This window comes from Salmo salar, chromosome ssa14 (assembly GCF_905237065.1).
Source record: "Salmo salar chromosome ssa14, Ssal_v3.1, whole genome shotgun sequence".
NCBI lineage: Eukaryota > Metazoa > Chordata > Actinopteri > Salmoniformes > Salmonidae > Salmo > Salmo salar.
In genome coordinates, this window is record NC_059455.1 from 37,370,188 (window position 1) to 37,382,416 (window position 12,229).

General features: G+C 46.6%; 1 protein-coding gene across 1 annotated transcript; it reads right to left on the minus strand.

Moving 5' to 3' along the window:
* Window positions 1–109: 109 nt before the first annotated feature.
* On the minus strand, window positions 110–8,298 carry gorasp2 (golgi reassembly stacking protein 2). The gene is made up of 10 exons (XM_014140915.2): window positions 8,042–8,298; window positions 7,179–7,259; window positions 6,814–7,017; window positions 6,407–6,493; window positions 6,147–6,277; window positions 5,926–6,061; window positions 4,706–4,829; window positions 1,497–1,583; window positions 1,288–1,383; window positions 110–1,125 (listed from the first exon to the last, which is right to left on the minus strand). The coding sequence occupies exons 1-10, from the start codon at window positions 8,102–8,104 to the stop codon at window positions 863–865; spliced, it is 1,272 nt and encodes a 423-aa protein (XP_013996390.1). The 5' UTR covers window positions 8,105–8,298; the 3' UTR covers window positions 110–862.
* Window positions 8,299–12,229: the final 3,931 nt, after the last annotated feature.

Here is a 12,229-nt window from a genome sequence, read left to right on the forward strand (position 1 = left end):
AGGTTAAAGCTTAAAACAAGTAGGCTAATTTATTGACAACCTATACATTTTTGAAAGCAACAAAAGTGCATATTTTGAAATAATAGAAGAACACGCACAAATAAAAAAGTATTTTAAAATTCCATTGGCTTTATTGCTCGAGTATGTATACAGGCTGTTTTCATAAAGTTGTAACACAGCGCCCTCGTGTAGTTGAAAAGCCTCACTGCGCCTTGATTTCCTACCTCTTCAACCCACCATGACAGAGGACGGCACAGGCAGCGCCGTCTAACCCCAATACGATATTTACCACAAACCCTAGCCCAGCCACAAATAGTTCATAGTTCTGACGATATCCCTGCCCATTTCGGTCCCCTCTGGCATGGCCATCTAGTGACTACCACCCTCACACAACGTTTAAGGGTAGACTATAGAGTTCTGTTATAAACTAAAGGTGCATGGAGAGAAGATTACAGGACAAACATGCCTAATATTTTTCAAAACATGTGGTGCAAAATAATGCAGATTTCATTCTTTAACAGAAACAATCAAAGCAATTTAACAAAACAATTTAGATATAAAGGAATATCTAGCTAATAGATGTCTGTGTTTACTTAAGGGTACTGAAGAGAATTGGAATTTTGAATGAAACTAAGGCAGTGTGGGTCAGACAACAAGCAGGGTAGCCCTGCCTGCCTGCCACTCAGCCATCCTTTATTCCTCTGCTCCATGTTTCCAACTGACTGCACCAGCCTCACCGTGGCAAATTATTCTGTCCCTCCTGACTAAATAAATATGAGAGAGAGAGAGAGAGAGAGAGTGAGAAAGAACGAGACAGAGAGAAACCGGCAGGTTCGATTCTGGGTATGAGACTTTTCCTGTGTTACGACGATGTCTCCGTGGCAGCCTTTGATTCCATGGTCTCCGAGGCGACGGCTGGTTCTGTGGCGCCAGGGAAGGTCTGCTGCTCTGGGGAGGGGGTGACTGTGGAAAGGGTGAGTGGGGTGAAGGAGGAGACGTCGACAGGGGAAAGGGATGTTACCCCCTGTGGCAGGAGGGGGAGCTGGGACAGCATGGCAGGCAGGGGGGGGAGGGGGGCTAGACCGGGCAGGTTCAGAGGAGGGAAGGGTGCGAGTGGAGGGAATCCTGAAATGGAGGGGGGAGGAAGGGGCAGGTGAGAGAGAAGAGAGAGATCTGTAGTTGAACACAGGAATAATCACATAATACATTAATGCCTGGGGCTGGAAACCCACTGTTAGCATTAGCTGTATAAACCTGCTGTTCCAGGTGGCAGTAGCCCGCTAATACCTGCTAGCGATACAGCGCTGAGGTCTGGTAGTGCGGTAAGGTTGAGGTTGGGGAGGTTTGGGAATGGGGGCAGGCCGCCCGGGAGAGGCAACAGACCTACAATTGCACACAAATAAACATACTTAATAATGTAGAAAAAGGTATTGTGTGTAAGATTAGATCATCTCAATTTGATCTGGAAATATATTTCTGAAGAGGCGTGTACTGACCTGGTAGCGTGGTGGCGGGGTTGAAGGTCGTGGAGGCTGGGTTTAGGGGGCTAAGGGAGGTGGGCAGCAGGGGAACGGTGGGGAGACCTGGAAAAGAAAGAGTGAGAGTATGAGCAGTTAGCACACAGTTGTATCGGAGAGAGAGGACCTTTTAGACCAGGGGTGGGCAAACTACATCCCGCAGGCGCCAGCAGGAAGTTTGAGTAGAAAATGTCATAAATAAGTAATTATTTTGGGTAAAAAATATATATATTTTTAAATACTCCAGGCCCCACTAACATTTAAAACTAAATAGAACTTAATAAATTATAAAGGACCTACAGTGCATTCAGAAAGTATTCAGACCCCTTGACTTTTTCCACTTTGTTACGTTAAAGCCTTATTATTTTCCCTTATCTACACATAATAGCCCATAATGACAAAGCATAAACAGGTTGAGATATTGCAAATGTATTAATAATAAAAACAGAAATGCCTTATTTACATAAGTATTCAGACCCTTTGCTATGAGACTCGAAATTGAGTTCAGGTGCATCCTGTTTCCATTGATCATCCTTGAGATACAACTTGATTGGAGTCCACCAGTGGTAAATTCAATTGATTGGACATGATTAGGAAAGGCACACACCTGTCTCTATAAGGTCCCACAGTTGACAGTGCATGTCAGAGCAAAAACCAAGCCATGAGGATGAAGGAATTGTCTGTAGAGCTCTGAGACAGGATTGTGTTGAGGCACAGATCTGGGGGAAGAGTACCAAAACATTTCTGTAGCATTGAAGGTCCCCAAGAACAGAGGCCTCCATCATTCTTAAATGGAAAAAGTTTGGAACCACCAAGACTCTTCCTAAAGCTGGCCGTCCAGCCAAACTGAGCAATCGGGGGAGAAAGGCCTTGGTCAGGGAGGTCACCAAGAACCCGATGGTCACTCTGATAGAGCTCCAGAGTTCCTCTGTGGAGATGGGAGAACCTTCCAGAAGGACAACCATCTCTGCAGCAATCCTCCAATCAGCCCTTTAAGTTAGAGTTGCCAGACGGAAGCCACTCTTCAGTAAAAGGCACATGACAGCCCGCTTGGAGTTTGCCAAAAGACACCTAAAGGACTCTCAGACCATGACAAACAAGATTCTCTGGTCTGATGAAACCAAGATTGAACTCTTTGGCCTGAATGCCAAGCGTCATGTCTGGAGGACACCTCCCCTACGGTGAAGCATGGTGGTGGCAGCTTCATGCAGTGAGGATGTTTTTCAACAGCAGGGATTGGGATTAGTCAGGATCGAGGGAAAGATGAACGGAGCAAAGTACAACGGAGCAAAGTACAGAGAGCTCCTTGATGAAAACCTGCTCCAGGTTGCTCAGTACCTCAGACTGGGGCGAAGGTTCACCTTCCAACAGGACAACGACCCTAAGCACACAGCCAAGATGACGTAGGAGTGGCTTCAGGACAAATCTCTGAATGTCCTCGAGTGGCCCAGCCACAGCCCGGACTTGAACACGATCGAAAATCTCTGGAGAGACCTGAAAATAGTTGTGCAACAACACTTCCCATCCAACCTGACAGAGCTTGAGAGGATCTGCAGAGAAGAATGGGAGAAACTCCCCAAATTGCTTCCTGGCTGATGTTTTGGTCACTTTTGAATGCTGGCGGTGCTTTCAATCTAGTGGTAGCATGAGACGGAGTCTACAACCCACACAAGTGGCTCAGGTAGTGCAGCTCATCCAGGATGGCACATCAATGCGAGCTGTGGCAAGAAGGTTTTCTGTGTCTGTCAGCGTAGTGTCCAGAGCATGGAGGCGCTACCAGGAGACAGGCCAGTACATCAGGAGACGTGGAGGAGGACGTAGGAGGGCAACAACCCAGCAGCAGGACCGCTACCTCCGCCTTTGTGCAAGGAGGAGCAGGAGGAGCACTGCCAGAGCCCTGCAAAATGACCTCCAGCAGGCCACAAATGTGCATGTGTCTGCTCAAACAGTCAGAAACAGACTCCATGAGGGTGATATGAGGGCCCGACGTCCACAGGTGGGGGTTGTGCTTACAACCCAACACCGTGCAGGACGTTTGGCATTTGCCAGAGAACACCAAGATTGGCAAATTCGCCACTGGCGCCCTATGCTCTTCACAGATGAAAGCAGGTTCACACTGAGCACGTGACAGACGTGACAGAGTCTGGAGACACCATGGAGAACGTTCTGCTGCCTGCAACATCCTCCAGCATGACCGGTTTGGCGGTGGGTCAGTGATGGTGTGGGGGGGCATTTCTTTGGGGGGCCGCATGTGCTCGCCAGAGGTAGCCTGACTGCCATTAGGTACCGAGATGAGATCCTCAGACCCCTTGTGAGACCATATGCTGGTGCGGTTGGCCCTGGGTTCCTGGACTGGCCCGCCCGTTCCCCAGACCTGAATCCAATTGAGCACATCTGGGACATCATGTCTCGCTCCATCCACCAACGCCACGTTGCACCACAGACTGTCCAGGAGTTGGCGGATGCTTTAGCCCAGGTCTGGGAGGAGATCCCTCAGGAGACCATCCGCCACCTCATCAGGAGCATGCCCAGGCGTTGTAGGGAGGTCATACAGGCACGTGGAGGCCACACACACACACACACACTACTGAGCCTCATTTTGGCTTGTTTTACGGACATTACATCAAAGTTGGATCAGCCTGTAGTGTGGTTTTCCACTTTAACTTTGAGTGTGACTCCAAATCCAGACCTCCATGGGTTAATAAATTGGATTTCCATTGATTATTTTTGTGTGATTTTGTTGTCAGCACATTCAACTATGTAAAGAAAAAAGTATTTAATAAGATTATTTCATTCATTCAAATCTAGGATGTGTTATTTTAGTGTTCCCTTTATTTTTTTGAGCAGTGTATTTTCAAATAACTGCCTGTTTTCTGGCCGCAAATTGATATTGACCAAGAAAAATCGTAAAAAAAAATAAAAAAAGTGCGACCCTACGTTTTGCATTTCAAAATCCCGATGTGACCCTCAAGAGAAAAAAAATAAAGTTTCCCCAACCCTCTTAGACCACCTGTAGCATTTCCACTGCAAATATTCATTTCCAGTGGGAGTTTGAAGGGGTTGGGGAGGCCATCTGAACCCATATTAAAAATGATTGGTCTAACCCTGGTGCCACATTCCATTCCAGACATTTCCTAACACTTTGATACCATATTATGTTGAGAGAGAGAGCAAGAGAGATTAAGTACCTGTCTGAAGCTCACTTGGAATGGTGGGTGGAGCCGAGTTGATTGACAGGCTGGACAGCGAATCTTCTAACCCCGTGGGGACAGAGGGCACAGCAGGGGGTGGGGTTACAGCAGAGAGCTGAACCTGAGTGGGAGGGAGAAATAAGGCAAAAGCAGAGAGAAAGATAGATGAGAGAGGAATAGAGAAAGATGTGAGGGGTGGCTGATGAACAGGGAAGGTCAAGTGCATTTAAAACAAGTAATTCATAATTCTAATGAAATCCTTTCCTCTCGGTCTCGCCTGTCTGCACTGGGAGGGACAGTCATACATACAGTACCAGTCAAAAGTTTGGACACCTACTCATTCAAGGGTTTATTTTTATTTTTTATATTGTAGAATAATAGTGAAGACATCAAAACTATGAAATAACACATATGGAATCATGTAACCAAAAATGTGTTAAAAAAATCAAAAATATATTTTACGAGTTTCTTCAAAGGAGCGACCGTTTGGGCGCCCAGCGGTCTGCAGTGCCTTAGACCACTGGGCCGCTACTTTGAAGAAACTCGTAAAATATATTTTGATTTCTTTAACACTTTTTTGGTTACTACATGATTCCATGTGTTATTTCATAGTTTGATGTCTTCACTATTATTCTATAATGTAGAAAATAGTAAAAATAAAGGAAAACCCTTGATAGAGTAGGTGTGTGTGGGGGGGGGGGGGGGTTCCCTCAGAACAGCCTCAATTCGTCAGGGCATGGACTCTACAAGGTGTCAAAAGCGTTCTACAGGGATGCTGGCCCATGTTGACTCCAATGCTTCCCACAGTTGTGTCAAGTTTGTGTGAAATCCAGCAGCGTTGCAGTTCTTGACACAAACTGGCGTGCCTTGCATCCTCTACCATACCCCTTTCAAAGGCACTTACATGTTTTGTCTTGCCCATTCATCCTCTGAATGGCACACATACGCAATCCTTCTTTAACCCATCTCCCCCCTTCATCTACACTGATTTAAGTGGATTTAACAAGTGACATCAATAAGGGATCATAGCTTCCACCTGGATTCACCTGGTCAGTCTATGTCATTGAAATAGTTCTTAATATTTTGTACACTCAGTGTATGTCCTAGTAGAAGGATGACAAAAGAGCATAAAGTGACAGTGTCCACTGACCATCCAGGTAGTTATAGCTGTTCTGATTCTGGGCTCTGTTTTGGTCGAGTTCTGGGTCAATACTAACCTCAGTGAATCCGTCCTTGAGTGCGCTGATGGGCTCACCACTGGGAATGTGACCCGGAAAACTAATCTTCTTCCCTTCTTCAAATGGCCGGGTGGGAATTCTGTGCAGGTAACCGTATCCGATCCCACATCCCAGACTGTAACAGGGGAACAGGAGATAGCATTAGTGTGATGTCACTTGTCAGACTGAAGTGTGTAGCGTGTGTATTGTATGTTGGTTACCTGCCCTCGCCTCCCCAGGAACTGTTGGGGGTGATGACCACCTCTCTGCAGTTGTCTGTGTCTGTGTTATAGACATATAGCTTCAACCCCTTCCCCTCATGGGTCTCAATCAGAGAAAACAGGTCCTCCGACTGAGGAGGGAGAGAGGTGGGAGGGAGGGAGATAGAGATCAACTTCAATGACTTGTACCCAAATGCTGATTGGCTAGTCTTAAATCCTAGTGTAGAATGCATGGAATAGTAGTGTCAGTGTGCGCGCACCTCGTTCATAACGGTGTCGGCTCCTATGATGTAATCAGTGTGGGGCCGCAAGCCAGCCAGGGCTGCCGGAGAGTTAGGCTCCACCTCCTGAGAAAGAGAGAGACCCTTGGTTAATTGTATTTTATATAACAAAGCAAGTCAGTTAAGAACAAATTCGTATTTACAATGACGGCCAAACCCTAACGACGCGGGGCCAATTGGGCTCCACCCCATGGGACTCCCAATCACGGACAGTTGTGATACAGCCTGGAATTGAACCAGGGTCTGTAGTGACGCCTCTAGCACTGAGATGCAGTGCCTTAGACTGCTGCGCCACTCGGGAATCCCACCTTATATCAAGAGTTACACCTGCCCGGTACACTGGGGCGAGCTAAATTTGGCACACCCATTTGCTACTGGCTACTCACCAGCACATGCCAGATGTTCTCATTGGCTCCCTCGAAGCTACAGAAGCGTATGGAGACACCCAGCAGGCCCTGGCCACCCCAGAGGTTGCTTGGGGTGACGGTGGACTCCCTGAGCTCCAGGGTCTTAGAGGAGTAAACCAGCATTCTAACTGGCTTCTCCACACTGGCCTTCAACAGGTCCTTCAGAGTGTCATTGTCCTTGTTCTGAAACACAGACAGGGTAAATTATAGAATTACAATAAGTAGAATGGACAATCAGAGCTATACAGTACAAGACAGTATCCTCATTGTCAGTGGGGGTTTGTGTATGTGCATGTAGTTAGTGTGTGTTGAACATACCGATTCAACAGCATGTCTTTGCTTACCAGTCTTTCGTTGTTGATGGAGACGATGAAGTCAAAGAAAGGCTCCAGTCCTGCACGGTGTCCTGGAGAATTCTCCTGAACCTGAGGAGAAGAGAGAGGAAATATGACTTGTAACAACTGTATTTTGTGATTGAAGGGGAGCACCTGGAGCAAGGACCATGGAAGTTACAGGGTATTCACACTACCGCCTGTGACATGAGATCCAGCCAAGGCCCTGTCTTCTTGGCAAATGTTAGGGCGTTGCACATCATCTTTGAACTTTTAGCAGTAGCCTTAGAATGAAATAGGTATTACAAGCTAAACCTGTAATACCAAAAGGTTGGCTACCTGTCTGTCTCAAGATCAAATGGATTCTTGTCACATCAACATATTGAAGATGGAGGTCTATACATTTAGGGAGTAACGAGACATTCAGGTGGTCTGACATGTGTAGATCAAAGACATGACTGATGTTGAGTATGCTGTCAGCAACGCGGCAGCACCTACAAAAGTTGACATTATGACAGCTAACTAACATTGAGCTGGCTAGCTCATTTAAACACCATTCATAGCTGCCTGGTTGTTGTGACAGCTAACCTTGTTTACCAAACAATACATGCAACCAATAACACGCATATACCTTTCAAAGCTGCATGTAAAATGATACATGCAAATATTTAACTTGGACAATTCCACAATGCAACTGTAGCAAATGCTGGGGAAAATAGCGTTAACAATGTATATTAGCATTAGCTGCATGTAGGCCGGAATGTGATCCCCGGCCTCTATCTGTCGGTGAGGCCACAATTAGATCCTGCTGTGGGACCATTCTTACGGATGCTAACATTATTTTGCAGACGTCAAAAAGAAAAACAAACACATACCCGAAGAACATGGTAGCCTTCGGATCCTCCTCCCGGTATCTCGACACTCTGCGACCCCCCCATGACACGGCTGGTTTATATCGTAATTAGGATTTAATGCTTGATATTTTCTGCTCAGGTAATATTGCTAACTGGCTAGCTTCAACTCTACTACGGCGGCCTGCCAGCTGAGCACTTGTGTTGTTACGTGGCAGTCCACCGGGAAATAGGGATGATGGGAGTTTTCCCATAGCCGCAGATCTCGAATCAGTTTATCCACCCAAATCCTGTAATTATTAATTAGTGGGAAAATTGCAAAACTGACCAAAGACCAGTGTCTATGGCCAAGTGTAGGCTGGTGACATGCGCAAATCTAGGGCTTCAGGTGCTACTTTTGAATTGTGATATGCAGTATACTCAGAGCAGTACTAGTATTGCCATATTGTACCATTATATCACAATTGACTAAAACCTAGCAGCTGTTTTTCACCCCCCAGAAAAGTGGGTAACAGATTGAACACAGGTAACATTCGGCAAGCGCTACCGGAGTACCAAGTCTAGGGCCAAAAGGCTTCTTAGCAGTTTCTACACCCAATCCATAAGACTGCTGAACAATTAATCAAATGCTGCCCCCAAAGATGGCGCCGGAGAAGAAGGCAGACGTTTTACGTGCCCCCAACCTATTGTGTTATTTTGTTCGTTTATTTGCGTTGTTTGTAACTTATTTTCTTACTTATTTTGTACATAATGTTGCCACTAACATCTCTTATGACAGAAAATAACTTCTAGACATCAGGACTGCGATTACTCACCACGGACTAGCAGAATCCTTTTTTTCCTTTCACGACTCTGACCCGACGCGAAGGATATACTGCTTCCTCGGGAACAGGCCCCGATCCCTGTGATCTGCATGAAGAGGAGGCGGAGAAAGAGGCGCCGAAGGTCGGGCTACCATCTGAGAATTCGTCAGCGATCGAATAAACCCCCACTTCCCTCCATTCTGCTAGCAAACGTGCAATCTTTGGAGAATAAAATCGATGAGTTAAGAGGAAGATTAAACTACCAACGGGACATTAAAAACTGTAACATCTTATGTTTCAAGGAGTCGTGGCTGAACGACGACAATATCAACATACAGCTGGCTGGTTATACGATGTACTGGCAGGATAGAACAGCGGCGTCTGGTAAGACAAAGGGCAGGGGTCTATGTATTTTTGTAAACAATAGTTGGTGCACGATATCTAAGGAAGTCTCGAGATATTGCTCGCCTGAGGTAGAGTATCTCTTGATAAGCTGTAGACCACACTACCTACCGAGAGAGTTTTCACCTGTATTCTTTGTAGCTCTTTACATACCACCACAGTCAGAGGCTGGCCCTAAGACAGCATTGAATGAGCTGTGTTCCGCCATAAGAAAACAAGAAAACGCTCACCTAGAGGCTGCGCTCCGAGTAGCCGGGGACTTTAATGCAGGGAAACTTAAATCCGTTTTTACCAAATTTCTATCAGCATGTTAAATGTGCAACCAGAGGAAATAGAACTCTGGACCACCTTTTCTCCACAAACAGAGACGCTTACAAAGCTCTCCCTCACCCTCCATTTGGCAAATATGACCATAACTCTATCCTCCTGATTCCTGCTTACAAGCAAAAATTAAAGCAGGAAGCACCAGTGACTTGATCAATAAAAAAAGTGGTCAGAGGAAGCAGATGCTAAGTTACAGGACTGCTTTGCTAGCACACTGGAATATGTTCTGGGATTCCTCCAATTGCATTGAGGAGTACACCACATAAGTCATTGGCTTCATCAATAAGTGCATCGATGACTTCATCCCCACAGTGACCGTACGTACATACCCCAACCAGAAGCCATGGATTACAGGCAGCATCCGCACTGAGCTAAAGGCTTGAGCTGCCGCTTTCAAGGAGCGGGACCCGAAAGCTTATAAGAAATCCCGCTATACCCTCTGACGAACCATCAAACAGGCAAAGCATCAATACAGGACTAAGATCGAATTGTACTACACCGGCTCTGATGCTCGTCGGATGTGGCAGGGCTTGCAAACCATTACAGACTACAAAGGGAAGCACAGCCGAGAGCTGCCCAGTGACACAAGCCTACCATGAGCTAAACTACTTCTATGCTCGCTTCGAGGCAAATAACACTGAAACATGCATGAGAGCACCAGCTGTTCCGGAAGACTGTGTGATCACGCTCTCCGCAGCTGATGTGAATAAGACCTTTAAACAGGTCAACATTCCCAAGGCCCAGGGCCAGATGGATTACCAGGATGTGTACTGTGAGCACACGCTTACGAACTGGCAAGTGTCTTCACTGACATTTTCAACCTCTCCCTGTCCGAGTCTGTAATACCAACATGTTTTAAGCAGACCACCATAGTCCCTGTGCACAAGAACACTAAGGTAACCTGCCTAAATGACTACCAACCCGTAGCACTCACATCTGTAGCCATGAAATGCTTTGAAAGGCTGGTCATGACTCACATCAACAACATCATCCCAACAGATCCACAGATGATGCAATCTCTATTGCACTCCACACTGCCCTTTCCCACCTGGACAAAAAGAACACCTATGTAGGAATGATATTCATTGACTACAGCTCAGCGTTCAACACCATAGTGCCCTCAAAGCTCATCACCAAGCTAAGGGTAGGTAACAACACATCCACCACGCTGATCCTCAACACGGGGTCCCCTCAGGGGTGCGTGCTCAGTCCCCTCCTGTACTCCCTGTTCACTCATGACTGCACGGCCAGGCACGACTCCAACACCATCATTCAATTTGCTGATGACACAACAGTGGTACGCCTGATCACCGACAACGACGAGACAGCCTATAGGTAGGAGGTCAGAGACCTGGCTGTGTGGTGCCAAGACAACAACCTCTCCCTCAACGTGATCAAGACAAAGGAGATGTTTGTGGACTACAGGAAAAAGAGGACTGAGCACGGCCCCATTCTCATCGACGGGGCTGCAGTGGAGCAGGTTGAGAGCTTCAAGTGCCTTGGTGTCCACATCACCAACAAACTAATATGGTCCAAGCACACCAAGACAGTTGTAAAGAGGGCACGGAAAAGCCTATTCCCCCTCAGGAGACTGAAAAGATTTGGCATGGGTTCTCAGATCCTCAAAAGTTTCTACAGCTGCACCATCGAGTGCATCCCGACTGGTTGCATTACTGCCTGGTATGGCAACTGCTCTGGCTCCGACCGCAAGGTACTACAGAGGGTAGTGTGAACAGCCCAGTACATCACTGGGGCCAAGCTTCCTGCCATCCAGGACCTCTATACCATGCGGTGTCAGAGGAAGGCCTGAAAAATTGTCAAAGACCCCAGCCACCCTAGTCATAGACTGTTCTCTCTGCTACCGCGCAGCAAGCGGTACCGGAGCACCAAGTCTTGGACTACTCCCTAGTCAAATGGCTACCTAGACTATTTGCAGTGCCCCCCCTCCCCTCTCAGCCCCTATTTACAGCACTGCTACTCTTTACACCACTCGCACTGCATTACTTTATCTTGGCCAGGTCGCAGTTGTAAATGAGAACTTGTTCTCAACTGGCCTACCTGGTTAAATAAAGGTGAAATAAACTCTCTGTTGTCATCTATGCATAGGCACTTTAAAAGCTCTACCTACATGTACGTACTACCTCAACTAACCGGGGCCCCTGCACATTGACTCTGTACCGGTACCCCCCTGTATATAGTCTTACTATTGTTATTTTACTGTTGTTCTTTAAAACCTGTTGGGGCTAGGGGGCAGTATTTGCACGGCCGGATAAAAAACGTACCCGATTTAAACTGGTTACTACTCTTGCCCAGAAACGAGAATATGCATATAATTAGTAGATTTGGATAGAAAACACTCCAAAGTTTCTAAAACTGTTTGAATGGTGTCTGTGAGTATAACAGAACTCATACGGCAGGTCAAAACCTGAGAAGATTCCATACAGGAAGTGCCCTGTCTGACAATTTGTTCTCCTTCTGTGGCATCTCTATCAAAAATACAGCATATCTGCTGTAACGTGACATTTTCTAAGGCTTCCATTGGCTCTCAGAAGGCGCCAGAAAGTGGAATGACGTCTCTGGGCGAATAACAGCAGGAATTTCTGTGAGTGGTCAGGCAGGGAACAATGACACTGGAGATGCGCGTTCATTTGAATTCTCCATGTTTTTCTTTCTCTCTTTGAAT

Coding starts and splice junctions, on each gene's coding strand:
- gorasp2 (XM_014140915.2), bottom strand. CDS start 8,104: ATGGGGGGGTCGCAGAGTGTCGAGATACCGGGAGGAGGATCCGAAGGC. Junction 6,494..6,813: donor AGAACATCTGGCATGTGCTG/GTGAGTAGCCAG, acceptor TCTCTTTCTCAG/GAGGTGGAGCCTAACTCTCC. Junction 6,278..6,406: donor CCGACACCGTTATGAACGAG/GTGCGCGCACAC, acceptor CTCCCTCCTCAG/TCGGAGGACCTGTTTTCTCT.